Here is a 21,561-nt window from a genome sequence, read left to right as displayed (position 1 = left end):
CTCGATCTGGCCAGTTTCAACATAAAACTGGTAAAATATTTGGGCCTGTTATAGCCAGTGTTAATGCTAAAGGCTTAAACTAGATGACAAAACCTATCCTTAAAAAACAGATATATTCCATCTGATGGGTCTCTCTACAGTGTTCTTCTTCCCAATTTGATTCACAGCGCTTGAATCAATCCAAGACCACAGTAGAAGACACTTCCCTCAAGGTACTACACATGGAATCTAGCTTGGAATCATGAGATTGTGAAGCAAACATCTTAGCCAATCACTCAACCATATATGACCCAGAGAGCCACACCTGGGCTTAAACCAAAATTTATCCGATATTCAATGAGCTTGGAAGATAGTTAATTACTTCTACCTGCATGGCGTGAGAAGAGGCTAAAAGGATTGATGATAAAAAACTTAGAAAACCCGTCCAGGAGTGGCTTCCCAACCACATGGTTTTGGGTTCAGTTCCACTGCGTGGCACCGTGGGCAAGTGTTTTCTACTATAGCTTCGGGCTGACCAAAGCCTTGTGAGTGAATTTGGTAGATGGAAACTGAAAGAAGCCCATCGTATATGTGTGTGTGTGTGTGTCAGTGTTTGTTCCTCCTCCATCGTTTGACAACCGATGCTGGTGTGTTTATGTCCCCGTAACTAAGTGGTTTGGCAAAAAAGACCAACAGAATAAGTACTAGGCTTACAAAGAATAAGTCCTGGGGTTGATTTGCTTGAATAAAGCGGTGCTCCAGCATGGCCGCAGTCAAATGACTGAAACCAGTAAAAGAATAAATGAACAAAACCCATGCCAGCATGGAAAAGCAGATGAAAAATGATGACCATCATAATTTAACCTTAACACTGAGTCTGTTTAAGGAAATATTGATTGTTGAGGGAATTATACATGTACATTTAATTCTTATAGATGTCAGAGTGGGTGCTGACGTCTTAAGTTTTAGATGATTTTTGATTTACACGGGGACTCACTGAACCAGTCAACCATGTAAACTAAGGGACAACTAACTCTATTTGTGTGAGTATGATATGATGACATCAATTCTTCAGGTCAAAAGATCAAGAGGAAGAGTGTCAGGCCCTTCCTTAAGTGGCTACATAAAGTGATCCTTGAATGTCAGGCTCTGGTGCATTTGCAGAAAACATGTAGGATTTGGCCAGATGGAGAGGGGAGATGACATGATGGAGACTCTTTCTTTCTTTGGTGTTTCTGAATGTTGCAGTTGCTCTGCTGGCATTCTCAAAGTTGATTGCTTTGGTCCAGATGCAGTCTTGCCACATTTCCCACTGTGCAACAACATATATATCTCTCTATATATAAAACTGAGAATGTGTCTGTCTGTCTGTCTGTCTGTATGTTTCCCTAAAACTTGAGAACTACACAACCAATTTCATTCAAATTTTACACATGCCTTACTTAGGGTCCGGGATGTGTCATCGGCAAAAAATTTTTTCAATTTTTTGCCTAGGGCGAGCCCACAGCAATATTATATCTTCTCCACTACGATTCCCTAAAACTCGAGAACTACACAACCAATTTCATTCAAATTTTACACATGCCTTACTTAGGGTCCATGTAGTTTCATGGGCAAAAAAAAATGTTCAATTTCTTGCCAAGGGCGAGCCCATAGCAATATCATATCTTCTCCACTATTTCAGTATTGTTAAAAGTGAAACAAAAATATTTCTCTATTTTATGTCAGATGCTTTCACTTTAACAATAAAAATAATAATAACAATTGAATTATATGTAGTGAGTAATAATTAAAATCAAACTAAAGTATAATATAATCGTAACATAACAAAAGTAAAAATAGCAATTGGTATAAAATTGCATCAAGGATTTGAACTTGAATAAGTGGTTTCACATGAATGGGAATAAATTAAAAATAAAATTAGCGTGCAGAAATGGAATAGTCCTACAATTCCAGTCTGTTATATATTTTCAGTATTGTTATCACTAGCGATATCAAGATATAACTTTGTATTTTGTATTTTATGTGTAGATGTATATATATAGATGTACATGTAATATGTACACATATATATACACATATATACATGCACTAGCACTATGACCCGTCTTTGACGGGTCATAATGCTAGTATATATATATATCATGTGTATGCATGTATACACACACTTGTCTATGCAAGGTACAAGGTGGCTTTTGTTTGTAATTTCAGTAAAAGACACATTCAAACATGTATATGCATAAATAAATTTTAAAAACTCTGAGAACTGTGTTTTGACATCTACTTTGTTAAATAAAGCTTCTGTTGTTAAGAGTTATCGGGTTTCCCTAATCTGACATAAATATAATATAAAGTGTAGTTTAACAGTTTATCAACATCCTGCCCTGTCCACAGATAGTTCCTGATCCAGTTTCAATTGATATCAGATCAAATTACAAGTACTGAGTCATGTGAGCAATTATTTCTGTTTTCAAAACTGGAGTGGTGAAACAGAATAAGTTGCACAACCAACAGAGACACTCCATCATCACCACTACCATGAATGTGTTTTTATACCTGATTGTCCTATGCTGTCAAGGTTGGAACAGGACTTCACAGGGCAGTAGTACCCAACAGGCAGTTGCCCATCATGATGCTCAACTATTGCTTCATATAGGGTTTTTATTTCAATGGTCTTCACATGATAAACCACCACATAGGAGGGTTTGTTAAAGAGGGACATCACTACTGCACAAAGGGTGTAAATATGAAGGTACACATACACACACAAATACATAATGGGCTTCTATACAGTTTCCATCAATCAAATTTACTCATAAGACAATGAACAACCCGAGCTTATAGTATCATACAATGAAGCTGAACCTAAAATGATGTAAATTGCAAAGCAAACTGCTCAAATACACAGCCACATGCATGCTTGTAATTTTTCAGGTAACGAAGCTCGTATTTAGAAAAGCTTTATCTTTGATTATCATCAAAAGTGTTTAAAGATTAAAAGATTAAATTAGTATAAATCCAGATCAGTTCCATTGGTCTGGATTTAAACAAACCTAATCTTATGAACATACTGTAACACAACAGATAAAAGAATTACTAGAATTAATTTAGAAATAAAAGGTCCTAATTGAAGTTCAGTCAGAGTACAATGTAAATATCCAGGGATGGAACAACTAATGACAATCGGTTTGAAATGTAGTGTAGATATAATTAATTTATACCTGGGTGCTTGTTTTACACTGTGAAATGTGTATTCCACTGGCAGTGAGCTACCATTATAAATAAATAAAAAAAAAGGTGAAATAGATAGCTAACTGCTCCAATTACAACTGTAATACTAATCCACTGCTCATATCATGCATGATGGTATGTTACTGTTTCAGTTTTCTTGGCACTTCAACTGCCAACATTTTAAAGAGCAAGTTTACCTATTGCTGCAATCTAATAGCTTGACAACATGTGGAAGGAAGGTAACATTGTGAACAGCATGCCTTGAGCACTTTAAGAGTGGTGAAGCCCATTCCACTCCAGGTCTGAACATAGCTGATTTCTTCCAGAGAGAAAGGAGAAGTAGCCAGTTCTCTCTCTCTCTCTCTCTCTCTCTCTCACACACACAGATGCATTGTTGTGTGATTAGTTGCTTCATAACCACATGGCTTCAGGTTCTGTCTCACTGGGCAAATGTCTTCTACTATAACCCTGAGCCAGCCAAAAGCCTTCTGAGTGGATCTGGTAGGTGAAAATCAAAAGAACTCTCTCCGGCGTCACACAAGAAGCACCTGTATCTACATCATGTAAAAGACACTCAGTACATTCTGTAAAGCGGTGAGCATTAGGAAGGGCATCCAGCTGTAGAAACCAAGCCAAAACAGATGACTGGAGTCTGGTAAAGCCCTCCGGCTTGCCAGCTCCTGTCAAAACCATCCAACCCATGCTAGCATGGAAAATGGAAAATGGATGTTAAATGATGATCATGATGATATGTGTGTGTGCATATATATACACACACACACACACATATATATATACACACACACACATACACATCATGTATGTACATGCATGCATTTGTGTATGTCTGCGTGTGTATTACAGTCTCCTTGTCTTGACATCACATGACAATTGTAAATAAGTGTCACCATCATCTGAGCTATGTCCTTCATTTTCAATCTTCTATGAAAACATGTCCTGTGTTACTTAAAAATGTGGCAAGAGCATCCAGCCATAAATACCTCAAATAAACTCCATCTGATGAATGTTAAAAATGGTGATGATGATCATTCTATATACACGCAAACATATACATATATACATATACCAGATTCTAATGTGTATAAGGAACCCTTTTTTTGTCAAAAATTAGGTTTAAAAAATATGGATAGGATTATAATCCCTTACAAAACCATTTTTTTTTTTTTCAAATTTTAAACCCCAAAAATTAGGGGGTTCCTTATACACATTAAAATACAGTATACATAAATGTAAACACACAGACACCTCAAATGAATACTGTACTATTTTTATGCAATGTTTCTTACTTTCAAACTTCACCTATGACTCAGTTTTATACTTCTAAGGCACTTTCCCCCAATTATGTGACATCCATTTCCTGAATATACGAATATGAGTAGGATGAAAAAACAAAAACTCAAGCAACAAATTGCAGATGAAGTGGGTGTGGCCGCAGTAAGATATTATATCATTAACATATTCATATGTTAACACATTAACATATCTATTCATATATTCGTGTTCCTTTCATGTAGAATCAAATCACTGCACGTCATACAGAATGGTTAAATTCTTCCAAGTTATTGACCAAGTTCAATTAAATAACAGTTAATTATAATGTAAAGGTTGTTGTACAGAGCATTCTTTGACATAGCTCTATATTCATATGCATTATCATTTTAATGTCCATTTTTCCAAACTTGCCTGAATCAGATGGAAGTTTCTGAGGCAGATTTTCTATGACTGGATGCCCTTCCTGTTGCCAACTCTCACCTGTTTCCCAGCAAGGTAATATTTCTCCAAGGCCAAACATATTCTCAGTAAATTGGTAATGAATACCACGACTTGTATCACAGTGACAATCATTTACAACTGTTATGTGATGTCAAGATAAGGAGACAAAAACACACATTCACACACACACGACAGGCTTATTTCAGTTTCCTATTTCTTTATTGTCCACAAGGGGCTAAACATAGAGGGGACGAACAAGGACAGACAAAGGGATTAAGTCAATTACATCAACCCCAGTGCGTAACTGGTACTTGATTTATCAACCCCGAAAGGATGAAAGGCAAAGTCAACCTCGGCGGAATTTGAACTCAGAACGTAACGGCAGACGAAATACTGCTAAGCATTTTGCCCAGCGTGCTAAAGTTTCTGCCAGCTCGCTGCCTTATTTCAGTTACCATCTACCAAATCCATTAACAAGGCTTTAGTTAACCAAGGGCTACTTTAGAAAACACTTTCCCAATGCCATGTAGTGGGATTGAACCTGGGACCATGTGGCTGGGTAGCAAACTTCTTGCCACACACAAAATTTCTTGTTATATAGGTTTGTGCACAATAAACAAGTACTGAATAAAGGAGTCAATACAAGTTGAAGGGCTACAGTAATATCGGTTACCAATGGTGACCATTTGCTTTGGTGCTTCACCAATGATGCTGGTTTCTCAACAAACTGTTTTGAGAAGTCGTTATCTCTGAAGCTTCCAAGTAAAAAGTCATCATTGATAATTATTCTGTATCTATGTCTACACACACACACATGTACTATTTCTCTTTCTTTCTCTCTCTCTCTCTCCTCCCCAACACATTCTCTCATTATCTATATGCTCTTCATATTATATTAGAGCCCTCCCCAGACTGCATAGAACCTTGTAGGATCATGCAAAGGTGGGAGTTTAATGTGATTACAATAAGAGATGAAACCTGAGCTGTAAGACTGTCATGCACTGAGCACATCCACTCCCCACCCCCATACAAACAAAATCCTTTCTGATGTTGATCATCTGTAAAAATTGTATTATAAAATTTAATTTATGACAGTAATCTGATAACAAAACCAATGATTTTAAATCCATTTTAATCCATTTTAAATGGATTTTCCTCATGATAACCTAATGAAACTGATGTCAGTAAATTATTATATTTGCATGTGAATAGGAAAATGTAAATAAATGATATGTATTGGTGTGAAGGACAAGTCATATGTAGATTGCAGAGAAAGTTTCTATGGCAAGGGTGGAAATCGAGAAAAACTCAAAAACTAGTTTCATAACATTCTTTAACAGATATGGGCAACCTTTTCTGAGAAGCAGGCCACAAGAGACATAACTCATCAGCAAGCAGGCAACATGACTAAAAAGAGTCAAGGTTATTTTTATAAGGTATGCCATTCAGTAAGTCCTGCAGGCTGCCCATGAGTGGCCTAGAACACAGCCTAAAATATAAGATGATGTAAGATTTAGACAGGAAGAAGGAAAGACCTATTAAATATGGTTGCAGAGTAAATTAGACATTTGAATAATACTGGTTTCAAATTTTGGCACATGGCCAACAATTTCAGGGAAGAGGGTAAGTCAGTTAGATTGACCCCCCACCCCACCCCACATCTCAACTGGAACTTATTCTATTAACCCTGAAAGGATGAAAGGCAAAAGATGGCCTTGGCGGAATTTGAATTCAGAATGTAAAAATGGATGAAATGCCGCTAAGCATTTTTCCCAATGTGCCAATGATTCTGCGAGCTCCCAACTTTCAAGATATCTGAATAATCTACTATATACTCGTGGTTTTCTCCATCACAATATATGAACGAGAAAGGAAGGGGTGACAGATGAATAAAGAAAGGAGGGGTGATGGCAAACTGGTAGTGGGAGCATTCCAACTCTGTGTGAGTATATGTGTGTGTATGTAAATGCTTGTGAGTGCGTGTGTGTGTGTACAATGGAAGTGGGATGGTGAACATTCAATGCTGGAAAAGAAAAATCAAACAGCGTTTCATCACTGTGTGAGTATATGTGTGCATGTGTGTGTACAAGGGAAGTATGTGAACATTTATGTGTGAACCGGCGTTCTTTCAGTAGCAAGCGATGATCAATGTCACGTCTCAAAAGACAACCACTAGATAACATTGATAAGTGTATCAATTTGATTTACCATCCATATTTATATATAAAATCCTACAATTAGCCGTCATTTTTGACAGCACGGGGCCAGCTAGTACTAATTATAATTATCACCATGGAGATGCTCATGCAGATGCTGCAATACAAAAATTAGCTTCAAAGCTTTGAATAAAAAAAAATGGTTTAGGACAGAATATACTGTCCCCTTGTTTAGAATCTGAAGAAGTGAACATGACATTACAACAGGGGTGCAAGCAGGATTTGAACCCATGCTGGGCATTGGGGAAAATCCCTGTAGAGCTGATTGACATAGGTGAGTGTAAAGGGTCACGTGTGAACATAAAATTGTTTGGTTAAACTATGTATGACAGGAAGGAAAAAATAATCAACAAGGAATATATTTCAAATAAAATATAATAGAAAGATCAACTGAATCACTCACCGGTCATTAAGTCATTTATGGCCTTCGCTCGTTCTCCATAATCCCACGGTACCTCATAGTTTCCCTGACCTGCATCATCGCCAGCAGCCCAGTTGCCGCTGGACAATGATGGAACACCACTAACTTGATGCTTTGGAGACGTTTTGATATGTGAAGCCTGAAATTTTTCTTCTAACATTTTTTGCTTTGCAGCAGAGTCCCATGGCTCTTCATACATACTACTACTTGGTTGTTTCCGTACAGACCGAGGCTCAAGGTAATCAGAGTCCAAAGCTGAATTGCTCTTCTCTGCTAAACCCAATTTCTCATGCAATAATTTCTGACGTCGGGCAAGATCCCAAGGTTCTTCATAGTTACCAGTTCCAACTTGCTGAGATTTCAATCGTCCATCGCCGGTCGGCGATGGCAACGAGTGAATACCTGCAGCAGAAACCTTTTCTTCTAGTTGCCTCTTACGCAGTTCTGAATCCCAAGGTTCTTCATATGTTTGTGATTCCATTGTGACTTCCCGTATCGGGGAGGATTCGGATAACATCTCCACTGTCATTCCAGTCGGACTACTAGGATGGGATGATGCGGACGATTGAGAATGACTGTCCAGTTCGGAGGAATATTGTCGTTCAGCAGCCTTGAATAAGTAGAAACAAAAAACAAAGTCAATAGATGGAGCAAAACATTACATTACATCAATAGAGATTACATTTAACAATGGGACCCCAGGATGGCCGCAACTCTTGGACTGAAAAATGTAAAATAGTAAAGGCTTTTTGAAGTTATCGTGTGTGATCAAACATTGCTAAGTATTTTGCCTGGCATGCTAACAATTCTGCCAGCTTAGGTAGAACCATAATAATAAAGGTTTATCTATATCTATGACAAGAAATTAAAAACATTTCAGACCAATTACGTAAGGAAAAAAAAAATATATTTGAGAGTTGATAAAATGTTAATAAAATAAATAAATAAATAAGCCAACCATGTCACTGATTTAACAATTTATGAGTTATTTTGAACTGTATTCATTTTGACCAAAAAAGTGACATACTTCTGTGAGGAGAAATTTAATGGGTGATGAAAAGGGATGAAAAGATGAAAGACAATGTTGCTAGGATTTGAACTTAAAACAAAGAGAAAACCACAAATAGTCAAATAACTAGCTTGGTACTTTCCAATCTCAGAGTCATCCACCACTGCTGCTGCCGCCACCACCAACACCACCACCTCTACACACTCCCCATTACCATCATCTGGTTGTCAAGTTTTCCACAAGACTAAGCACTCTGCCCCAGCCCCACCCTTAACAGTGTGTACTGGGTGCACTTTTATCATGGGCCCCAGCACTAGGGAAGACAGAGACGAGAGAGTGAGGAATAGCAAGAGGTGGATAAATGAGAGTGAATGATGGGTGTTGATATCAAATATTCATGAGGGAGTGCAGGTAGATTCTATGGGGTGCATGCAAATCTGATGAGGTCCCTTATGTCAGTACCTTAAGATGATGAGAGAACTGGGGTGATAAGGATAAAAGAGGGAGGAGGGTGGAACCAAGAGTATAAATGAATAATTAAGAAGCATTAGAATTTTGGGTATAGTGACACTGCAAATCTTTCCTTTCATCTCCTGGGGCAGAGTAAATGGTAGTTAGTGCCAACAGACAATCAGAACTGAGTTGTGGATTTACTTTTTCAAAGAACTTACTGCATTACCCCCAGTGCATCACAGCAGCTGTAATAATAACGGAGCCATCACACGCAGCTACACGACTCACAAGAAATTTCACAGGAGAAACAAGACAACACAAATGAACAGGTACAAGTCACCCAGGAGACATCAGTATCAGCAGATTAAACTAATCCTGGAAGGATGAAAGGCTAAGTTCACCCTAGTAGAATTTGAACTCACAATGTTAAGAGTTAGAACAAATATCACAACTGAACTCCCTCAACTGAGAGACCAGGTGCTAATATCTTAGAAACCAATTGCAACAAATTTTTGTAATATTTACTCAAAATCATTTCTCTTCGTAAGAATTATGGATGACATACTTAAAGGATTGGAAATGAGAGGTTGTGAAGTTCATGCCTTTCCTTAAGGAACACAGTGTAATAAGAGAAGTTAAATGTCATTAACTTAAATACCAACCAACACACCTGAAATCACTCCTTGTTCTAAGAAACCAAACCTGGTGGTTTAAAGTGTTTCTATTTAAAGAAAGACCTTCCAACATAATTTCATATACCATTTCTTTTGTTAAATTATGTTCTAAAACACCAAATGACTACTGGCAAGGTTAGTTACTTACTAAATCCAAACATTTGCAAAATTAATTAAAAGTATAGTTAATCAGAAACATAGCAATGAAGGATTTAACTGAAGAAACAAAACCTAATTGCAGATACAAACTGAAAATATCAAATGACATTATTTGTAAAAAAAAGTTTGTATTGTTCTTTTTTTTTTTTGCTTATTTTTTTTTCTCTATGTTTTCTTAGGTGCAGGAATGGCTATGTGGGTAAGGATTTTACTTCCCAACCACATGATTTCAGGTTCCATCCAGGTGTGCAGCACCTTGAGCAAGTGTCTTCTACTGGGCCCCAGGCCAACCAATGCTGTATGAGTGAATTTGATAGCCAAAAACTGTGTGGACCCCTACAATATATATATATATATATATATATATATATATATACATACATACATACTTGTGTGTGTGTGTGTGTGTGTGTTTGTATGTCTCACCAGCACCATTGCTTGACATCTGATTTAGGTTTGTTTATGATCCCGTAACTTAACAGTTTGGCAAAAATGACTGACAGAATAAGCACCAGACTTTAAAAAATAATTAAGCACTGGGGCTGATTTGTTTGACAAAGCCCTGCAAGGCAGTGTCGTAGCATGGCCTCACTCCAATGGCTCCACAAGGGAAAACAAATAAAAAAACACAAGATATATAAGGTTTGCTGATGTAATCAAAGCACGGCTGCGTCATAGTTAAGAAATTTGCTTCGCAACATGGTTCAATCTCACCGTGATGCACTTCAGAGCAACTGTCTTCTACAAAAGTGACTTCTATTTTAATTTATGCAAATTACCCAGGGCAATAAGTGCACTCTACTCTTGATGTGTATGTTTAAGTGTCATCTTACGCAGGAATCAAAGGTAGGACAATTTCAGTACTGATGATGTTTATTGAGACAGGAACACATGCACACAGCTATCCTCTTGTTACAGACTATCAGACTGTCTTCCCTTTAAGGGCATGTCAATTCTAGAGAATTCTTGATTCTTCAGATTATCTCCCCTTCTCATTTAGAGTTGGACTGAAATGTCATTAGGCAATTACTTTTATTTTATATAAAAGTGGAGATAATGTCAATAAATCAAAGTGTTTACTACGTATGGCAATTAACACACCTTTTCTTATTGTTGTTCAAATCCATGCCACTACCCATTTTGGATTGTCTCGTCTGACTATAACTTTTGGCTGTTTTAACACCCAGTGCTTGAGTGGAGTCATCCCCACTGTGCCAACCCATAGCATACCACTGAACAAACAAAATACATACACTGAGTATGTGCAGTCATCATCATCATAATCAGCATCATTATCATCAGTGTTTAATGTCTGCTTTCCATGCTGGCATGGGTTGGATGGTTTAACAGAAACTGGTTAGGCAGAAGGCCGCACCAGACTTCTGTGTCTACTTTGGCATCGTTTTTACAGCTGGGTGCCCTTTCAAATGCCAACCACTTTACAGTGTGGACTGCATGCCTTTTATATGACACCAGCACTCAATAACATTATGTCTGTCTGTCTGTCACTGCATTGACCAGACAATCAAAAGTTGTTATACATGGCTGGTCACAGTGCACTTCCTCACATTGTTGTAGTTTTCAAATGATGCTACCCTGCTAGCTATGCAGGCAGGTCAACATTATTGCTGGGGGGAAGGCTGGTCCTTAGCAGGATCACCTGTTTACACGAAAAGGAGTATTTTGCTTATGAACACAATGCAGTGCTGGTCTGGGAATTGAAACTACAATCTTGCAATAATGAGTGCAACATCCTAACCACTATGCCATGCACCTACACCATCACACATACACAGTTGTAGTGATGGGCTTTTATACACACACACACACACACACACACACACACACACACACACATAAGGCCCATAATTTTAACTAATTATCAAAAGTCAAAGATTCAAGCACACAAAATTAGCTTGGAAATGTCAGCAAATACCACACAGACCCAACTATTTTGTAATTCAATAACAAACACACGTAAGCACAATTTCTAAATTAAATTGTTACCAGAACTGGGACTTAGACAAACCACACACACACACACATGTATATATTTACACAGATACATATAGATATACGCATGCACATGTACATATACATACACACATTTACACACGCACGCACACACCTGTACCTACATATATATGCACACATGCATTCACACACATACAGACATGTATGCACACATATACAGGCATATGCACACACACACACACACACACACACAAATGGGAACAGAAACGCTCATAATATGGAACAATGTTTTTTCTTCGATGAAATGTTGCTCAGCACCTGAATGAGTGTGCGCACAAGAACAGATTATCAAATTTGGAACAGTAAATAGCAGGCCATAATGAGGTTTAGGAACATTGATAAATTGAAAATAAACTTCAGAAACTTTCAACATGAATGTCACAGATACATGTGACTTGGGGGGGGGGATGATGGTATTAAAAGGAAAGAAATAATAGTATTTATAATAATAATAAAAATAGTAGTAGTAGTAGTAGCAGTAGTAGTAATAATAATAATAATGATTGATAAACAGGAAAACGAAATTAACTGCTTGGGTAAGTAATCCTGAATGTTTAACATTTTTCTGTATGTAGGTGGGGTGGGGTTAAAATACTTTACAAAACTTCTACAGGCCAATTATTTAGATAAATAGATAGATAAATACAGACAGAGAGGGATAAAGAAAGTGAGAGAGAGAGAGAGAGAGAGAGAGAGAGAGAGAGAGAGAGAGAGAGAGAGAGAGAGAGAGAGAGAGAAAATGAAAAAGAAGATTCAAAATATTTTGTGAAGCCTTTACCATCTCCATCAGGCTTAACCAAATTGTACTCTAATTTATCTCCCCCTTGTTAATGACTGAACTGACCACTAGAGTGACGGTTATTCTCATCAACTGCTATTTATGTCAAACATAAAACTTTTAGAATTATAAATGAGAAAACGGTCTTTTAGGGAATTATAGCTGTGAAAGGGGTCTCTTAGAATTATAGTGGTAAAAGGGGACTAGAAACTAAGAATATAAATAATTTTCTTTAAAGAAAATATAAATATAATAGATGTAGGTATGGTTATGCAGTTAGTAGGTTTGCCCTGCAATCATGTAGTTTCAGGTTCAGTCCCACACTGCATCTTGAGCAAGTGTTATCTACAATGGTCCTGGGTCATGCAAGCATGGGTTGGACCAATGCATATTGAAGCACTGCCCTTCTTGTTGCAAATGTTTACCACTTTTTCAAGTAATGGATTCTATTTATATTCAATCCATCTTTGAAAGTGAAAACCTACAGGCTGATTTGTAACATAGAACACACCTGACAGGCTTAATTTATTATCGACAACTTAGTGAAGGCAGAGGTATTGTTTTCAGTCATATTTGTTTGTTTGTTTGTTTGTCTGTGGATAAGATATCTTAAATTCCTTGCCAAGCCAGTACAACTGTATATGTGTGTGTATATCATCATCATCATCGTTTAACATCCGTTTTCCATGGTTCGACCGGGGTCTGGGAAGCTAGGAGGCTGCACCAGGCTCCAGTCTGATCTGGCAGTGTTTCTATAGCTTGATGCCCTTCCTAACGCCAACCACTCCGTGAGTGTAGTGGGTGCTTTTTAATGTCTGTTTTCTATGCTTGCATGGGTTGAACAGTTTGAGAGAAGCTAATCAGTTGAATAGTTGTTCAGGCTCCCTGTCTGTTTCAGCATGGTTTCTATGGACAGATGCCCTTCCTAATGCCATCCACTTATATATATAAAACAGTAAAGTTAGTGTTCTAAATTTGTATGTTGACAGGAAAGAAGTTTCTGATTAAATCCTGGTAGGGACACCATATTCCATTTTGCAACCATAACACAAAAAATAGGACACAGTATCGACTTATAAATCTGTATATAATACACTTATTAGTATACTATGGTTGCAAAACAAAATACGGTGTCTCTACCAGCAATTAATATTTACACAGCAGTTGCCAGGAATGTGTTTAATATGTAAAATTAGTCAATCCAATAGTGTGAAACCACTAAACTTAGTGGCTATTTAAGCAATGTGTTTGTGGATGGTTAATGGGTCGGATGTGATACTGAAGAAGGAGCAAGAACTCCTAAAATATGTATATACAACCATTACCTATTTTCCTATCTGTGATTGTTTTGTTTACATGGATGTATTCATATACATGAAACATTGTAACTTTCAGTGCTGGCTCTAAATTCTGTAGAAAATCTGTAGAGATAACTTAATAGGAATTTCTGATGTTCAAAAACAAAGGTTTTCTTTTGTGAGAGGGGAAAGTTTTCTTTTGTCTTTTGTTGATGAGAGTTTAGACACAGTTCAGAATGACAGGAAATAACCTTGGCTGGCAAAGCTGACCACAGCTAACTAATGCAAGGCATTTTGTCAGATGTCCTGGTGTTCTAATATTTCTGCCTATCCACTGCTTTAATGAGGAGGTCATATATATTAATAACACTAAAACAAGGCTACACATCAAGAAAAACTTCCACAGTGACATTTCATTTCCAAGTGATTGTAAACAATTTAATGTTTAAATATAAATAAAAGAAATGTTGAACTCAGTCATCTGTATTCTTAGCTTGTTAGTTGCTATTACTTAAAAAAAACCCCACAAGAATGTAAACCAGTAAACAACTACTTATGTAGCATTAAAATATACACACATCTCAATGATGTCTAATATACTTTCTACTTAGTCTAATCAACTGACAACTACTTGACATTATACCTACACCAAATTACTTAATTCATAGAAAAAAAAAAGGTGTGTATGTGTTGTGTGTATGTTTGTGGCGTGGAGAGAGAGAGAGCAGGACATTAACTCAACATATCAAAAGAACAGTTCCTCCTCCTTCTTACGGAATTGTTGGCACGCCAGGAGAAATGCTTAGTGGCATTTCATCCATTTTTACATTCTGTGTTCAAATGCTGTCGGGGCTGTTTTTGTTTTTCATCTTTTCAGGGTCAATAAAATAAGTACCAGTTGATTACCGGAGTCAATGTAATCAACTTGCCCTCTTCTTCAAAACTGCTGGCCTTATGCCAAATTTTGAAACCATTATTATTTCTCTTTATCACAGGTTTCGTTGGAGCTCCTGGAGTCTTGCATGCATACTGGGCTTGCTACCTGAACCCTACAGTACCATGTTATTCACTCCTTTCAGCTATATAATACATTTCCTGGTTATTCTGGTTGTGCCAAGGAAGCAATCCTTTTTCTAACAGTTCTACTGGGCACTCTATTCCAATTTCCTTTATATTCCTCTTGATGCCTTCTGATAATGTTCCCAAGGACCCAACAGTAATTGGCACTATCTTCACCTTCTTCATTTTCCATAGTTGGGCTATTTTGTACTTAAGAGGGTGTATTATCATTATCATCATTATTATTATTATTATTATTATTATTTAGGCAGCGAGCTGGCTGGATTGTTAGCGCACCAAGCAAAACGCTTAGCGGCATTTGGTCTGTCTTTATGTTCTGAGTTCAAATTCCGCTAAGGTTGACTTTGCCTTTCATTCTTTCAGGGCGAATAAAATAAGTTCCAGTGAAACACTGGGGTTGATGTGATCGACTAGTCCCCTCCCCACAAATTTCAGGTCTTGTGCTTATAATAATAATAATAATAATAATGATAATGATAATAATAATAATAATAATTATTATTATTATTAAGGCAGTGAGCTGGCAGAATTGTTAGTGTGCTGAGCAAAATGCTTAGCACCATTTGGTCTGTCTTTATGTTCAAAATTCAAATTTTGCCGAGGTTGACTTTACCTTTCATTCTTTCAGGTTTGATAAAATAGATTCCAGTGGAATATTGGAATTGTTGTAATTGACTCATCCCCTCCCCAAAATGGCTGCCCTTGTGGGATACTTTGAAACCATTATTATTATCATTATCATTATTACCTCCACCTTAACGAAGGCAGAGGTATTGTTTTCAGTCATATTTGTTTGTTTGCCTGTGGACAAGATATCTCGAGAACCACTGGATGAATTTAGATGAAACTTTCAGGGATGTCTGATCTCACGACTGACACAAACTGATTAGATTTGGGGATCAATCGAGTACTGGACAAGGATTCTGGATTATTTTTGCTGTTTTTTTACTTAATTTTCAAGAATGGTCAGGTTCATTTTTAGTATTCTCATTTGTGAGAGCAGTCGAGTTTATTTCAGATATTCTCATTTTAAAAATCATTTCTGGCTAATCGTTCAGAGGACGTTGGTGTTGCATTGGCAGAGGTTTGTGCTCTCTGAGTGTTTGTTATTATTATTATGTTTCTATCTTTACAAATCACTTCTTATTTCAGTATCTTAAACTGAATCTCACCAAGTGAATGTTGCACAACAAATCTAGATTTTCGTTAATAATGTCCACAGTCCTAAATTGTAATCCAATGAAACACAGGCACTCCTATTTGTGTAACTGATACCCAAAGAAGGAGTAGAGGGCAGGGGTCATGCTTACAATTTATATAAAGATAAGCAACAGTAGGAGTCTAAACAAACAATAATTATGATGCCAGCTGTAGAAACACTGCCAGATAAGACTGGAGCCTGGTGCAACCTTCTGGCTTCCCAGACCGCAGTTGAACCGTCCAACCCATGCTAGCATGGAAAACAGACGTTAAACAATGATGATGATGACTTAGGATTTCAGATGGCATCATCATCATCATCATCATCATCATCGTTTAACGTCCGCTTTCCATGCTAGCATGGGGGCGCACTGGATGGCTACACCAGGCTCCAATCTGGTCTGACAGAGTTTCTACAGCTGGATGCCCTTCCTAACGCCAACTACTCTGAGAGTGTAGTGGGTGCGTTTACATGCCACCAACATGAGGGCCAGTCGGACAGTACTGGCAACGGCCACACTCAAATGATGTTTTTTTATGTGCTACCTGCACAGGAGCCAGTCCAGCGGCACTGGCAACAACCTCACTCAAATGTTTTTTCATGTGCCACCGGCACAAGTGCCAAGTAAGGTGACTCTTGTGCCAAGTAAGGTGACACTTGTCACGCTCGAATGGTGCTTTTTACATGCCACCGGCATTGAAGCCAGTCTGCTGCTCTGGCAACGATCACGCTCAGATGGTGCTCTTAGCGCTTTACTAACAAGGATGCCAGTCATTGAATTTGATTTCAATTTCAATTTCACTTGCCTCAGCAGGTCTTTGCAAGCAGAAGGTCTTCAAAAACAAGGGAATTTCACTTTCAGAACAAAAGGAGGGAAATTCTAACAGCTAATGAACTCATTCAATGGAAATAAAACTATTTTAATGTGATATGATGAATAGTGAAAGCAGATTTTGATGAACGTGGCAGATTATAAAAAAGGAAAATGGAGTGATTCTTACTTTTAAAGATAGAAAGTATTAGAAACTACAATAAGATTGAGAAAGTGGAAACAAAATCTGTGTGCCACAATATAGTAACATAAAGGATGTTATTAAACTGGGAATAATGTTCTAACGAGCCAAGGACAATGTCTGTTGCAATTTAGGAGTACTTAAGCAGTAAAGTCAAATGCAAGCATTAACCCTTAAGCATTCAGATTTTATCAAATGTAATCCTTATTTATTCATATTGTTTTGAATTAATCATACATTATTTTGTAGGTTCAAAATTTCTATGACATGATTGTGTATTTTTAGAATAACATTATAGGGAAAGTATGAGAGACTAGCTCTGGCTGGTTTGAATATGAAACAGGGAGAGCATTTGGGCTGGATATGGCAGGTTTAAATGCTAGGGGTTAAAAATAGTCACTAGATTTTGCAGGAAACAAGCGATTGGTCAAGACTAATTTCAAGTTGTGTAAAGTAACAGAAATAGAAATACCTAATTCTATGAAGTTTTTAGTTTAGCATCTGAATTAGCACAATGAAAAGTTGTATGGCATGCTCTTTCTTATCAACTAGAATTAAGGTTGGCAGCGGTAGTAAAGAAAGACAAAAGAAAACAAAAAAACTCCACTTCTCTTGCTCTTTTTATCATAGAGACAAGGGGAAGAAACTAAAGACCTAGCAAATATGACTAACAAACACAAAAGGAAACAAACAATCAGTTTGATGTCAAGTATTCTGCTTTACACACACAAACACTCATATACACATGTTTCTCCATAGCCACAGTCTCCTCTAGTGTTTTGTTCTTTATCTTTAAGATACATCTTGTTGTGTAATATGCAATCTTTATACATAGCCTGGCATCTTTTCTTCCATAGAATGACAAATTAATCATGGTAATACATCAATTGATCACAGATGGAGGTAAAATATGCCACTTCCTCTCAGCTGAATTTGACAGAAAAAGGGAAGACACTTGGACTGCTTTCATCTTTGACAGCCAACCTCTAGACATCCACACTTCATACATACATAGATACATACATACATACCAGAACAACAGATTAAGTAGGTTGTGCCTGGTCATTTAACTCTTTAGCATTTCTCTGTTAAATGTAAAGCATATCTATTCTTTTCCTTTATTTGTTTCAGTCATTAGACTGCAGGTTTGCTGGGATTACTGCCTTGAAGAATTTTAGTTGAATAAATCGACTCCAATACTTTTTATTTATTAAGCCTAGTGCTTATTTTATTGTTCTCTTTAGCTGAACTGTTAAGTTATGGGGACATAAGCACAACAACACCAGTTGTCAAGTGTTTATGGTGGGGACAAACACAGACACAAACACACACACACGAAGAAACTTGTTGACTATAACATAACTCTTTACATGCAGTCCTTCATTTTGAAAGATTGTAGATTTAACTTCTTTTATTGCTACAATAGTGTATACTACTATACTATATGGAGTACTAATAATTCAGTGCCTAGATAACTCAGTGCTTGTAATATATGTAATTTATTATTACATTATATTGGTGTTGGTTGTATATCTAAAACACATGCACAGGCAACTTACAAATACAGTAGTCATAGAATAGATTAAACTATACATAGCGTCGCCTTACCTATACATGAAAAACAACATTTGAGCATGGTCATTGCCAGTGCCACCGGACTGGCTCCTGTGCAGGTAGCACGTAAAAAACACCTTTTGAATGTGGTCGTTGCCAGAACTGCCTGACTGGCCCTCGTGCTGGTGGCACGTAAAAGCACCCACTACATTCTCGGAGTGGTTGGCGTTATGAAGGGCATCTAGCTGTAGAAACTTTGCCAGATCAGATTGAGCCCGGTGTAGACTTCTGGCTCACGAGTCCTCAGTCAAACCGTCCAACCCATGCCAGCATGGAAAGCAGACGTAAAACGACAACGATGATGATGATATATATACACGATAGGCTTCTTTTAGTTTCTGTCAACCAAATCCACTCACAAGGCTTTGATCAGCCTGTGACTATAGTAGAAAACATTTGCCTAAGATGCCATGCAGTGGGACTGAACTCAGAACCGTGCAGTTGGGAAGCAAGCTGCTTACCACATAGCCACATTGTTTTTGAATTAATCATGCGTTACCTTGAAGCTTTGAGGCTTTGACAAAGAATTTTTAATTTTTAGAATGATATTGTACGGTTGGTGTGAGAGGTCTGATCTAACCAGTTTGAGCATAAAACAGGCTAAAGTGTTAAATGATCCCCTTTTGATCATAGTAGGACTCCGTTGAACCTAATCAGAGGCCACAGAACATGCACAGCAAAATAAATAATTGGACCTGTTTTACTTCAAACTACAATGGGAAAATATCCTTCTGTGATAAGAAGCCAAGCACCTGCCTCATGGGAGAAGGTGTTGCATTAGAGGGAAATATGGCTACTTTAAGTGGGGAAAGAGTGGCGAGAGGAAAGTGAGAGGGTGAAGATATGATAGGGAGGGGAGCAGGGGCTGTTCACTCAAGTTACAGAGAAGTGTATATAGGGAGGTGGACTGGAAGTTGGAGAGGGTGAGTTCATGAGATTGCAAAAAGAGGGCGTAAGATGGAGGTGGGGAGATATTATGAGTGTACACAGATCAAGGGATGGCATGTTGTGGGGAAAAGATTCAATGGGGATAACACTGTGTGCAGGTATAGTTTTATCTAATTCAAGCTTCCTTGTTGAAAATGGTTTATTTCATATCTCGCAAAATTTCTAAATTCTAATGACATAAGAAATGGGAGGGGGTGTTTTGTATCATTAAAGGATATTGTTTTAGATTTTAATGGGTCAGTGGGGGCGGGGGACAGAATTGTGGACAAATGACACTGTGTCTTACCTGTAATGAGGATGATAAAGGACCACTTCCACCGACACACTGGTCACGTTCCCTGCATGGTGAGCCATCGGGGAGTTTGGGCAGTGAGGCAATCGGTCCTCTCATGCCACCGGGAGAGTTGTCCGGAAGTTTGAGAGGAGTGATTGTATTTGATACCCTACGGCCATGGGCTGGGCTGCATTCAACAGTTGCTACTTCAAGGATACTACTGCCTGATGTAGAATCTGTTTGGCTCGCAGTGGTAACACCACTCGTGTCAACCAGATCGAACACAGGCTTGGCGAGCTCATAATCAAAATTGTCAGGTTCATTTGTCATACTCTGTTGTCTCTTTAAGGCTGCAAATATATAAATAAGAAATGAATAAGTATCACAGAAAAAAAAATTCCAATTTACAAAAAACAAAGAAAAACAAACAGGGTTAAATTAATAACCAGTTGAATACATCATGAGAAACAGACACTGTAGATAAAAAGAAATTGGCGTCATTTTACACTCACAAATAATAACTAAAAATAAGTCATTGAACAACATCAACAGCATCATTAGTAATATAGGCTTGGCACATTTCATAACTTTCACTTTTTTTACTCTTCAACAACTTATAGTCTTCTATCATGCTTTTCACTTCCTGTGTTTAGATAGATATGACATAATCCAAACAAATTGTAAAACAACTCTTCTGCTATAAACAATGCAATGCTTCAAACATTTAAGCAATTGCAAGGATGGTTATGGTGGCTGTGGGGGTTTATAACCTCAAAGAGGTTATGCCAGAGCAGCAGCTGCTGTTGTAGCGTTACAAATATGTAATTATTATGTTTTAGTTTAATTGGTAAATTGTTTCTATGATGGCAAATGTTTTTTAAACTCAATGCCACAGACATTTGCAGTTTTAAAAAAAGCTTGCCACAATCAAAGGGCTGCACCTTGTAGACAATGAATGCACACAAAACTTTCTTTACTTCAAACATAGCCTAGATGGAAATAAATACTACTTTCACACAACACCATCTTCAAGACAGTCTTTCAAGTATGGTGCAATGTTCTCCAGCAATTCTCATGTAAAACAAAACAAAACGAAACTAAACAAACACTCAACTCTGTTGTCTAAACAACCTTATTACCCAGGACAAAAAACTAATGTAAAATAATTAAGAAAGGAAAAGCCTGAATTTGGACAAAACTCAGAGGACTCTCACTGAAACAAATGCTATATTCTCTGACATACAAGTTAATGTAGTATATAGAGTAAACATGTAGTGTAAACATTAAAGCATTGTTACTATTGTTCTAAATCCTACTGCATTTCACACGAAATTTTTGGTTTTCCTAAGTCATCTTAGTGTACAAATTGACCTCCATTTTTTGCTGTAGATTTTGGCCTGAAAATTTAGACTTGTGTGTTGGAAAACATAGTATTGCTAACTTGT

The 21,561-nt window shown here is 37.4% G+C and overlaps 1 protein-coding gene across 5 annotated transcripts in view; it reads right to left on the bottom strand.

The window, feature by feature from the left end:
* Positions 1 to 21,561, bottom strand: part of LOC115220392 (SH2 domain-containing adapter protein F) — a 232,883-nt gene that overhangs the window by 16,830 nt on the left and 194,492 nt on the right. For all 5 annotated transcript variants that reach the window (XM_036509833.1, XM_029790512.2, XM_029790513.2 and 2 more), the window contains 2 exons: positions 20,129 to 20,466; positions 7,564 to 8,191 (listed from right to left, as the gene is read on the bottom strand). In XM_036509833.1, the coding sequence (XP_036365726.1) occupies positions 7,564 to 8,191; positions 20,129 to 20,466 (966 nt within the window). The remainder of the gene's footprint in view (positions 1 to 7,563; positions 8,192 to 20,128; positions 20,467 to 21,561) is intronic.

Source organism: Octopus sinensis, linkage group LG16 (genome assembly GCF_006345805.1).
Source record: "Octopus sinensis linkage group LG16, ASM634580v1, whole genome shotgun sequence".
Classification (NCBI taxonomy): Eukaryota; Metazoa; Mollusca; class Cephalopoda; order Octopoda; family Octopodidae; genus Octopus; species Octopus sinensis.
This window is presented reverse-complemented; position numbering and strand designations above follow the sequence as displayed.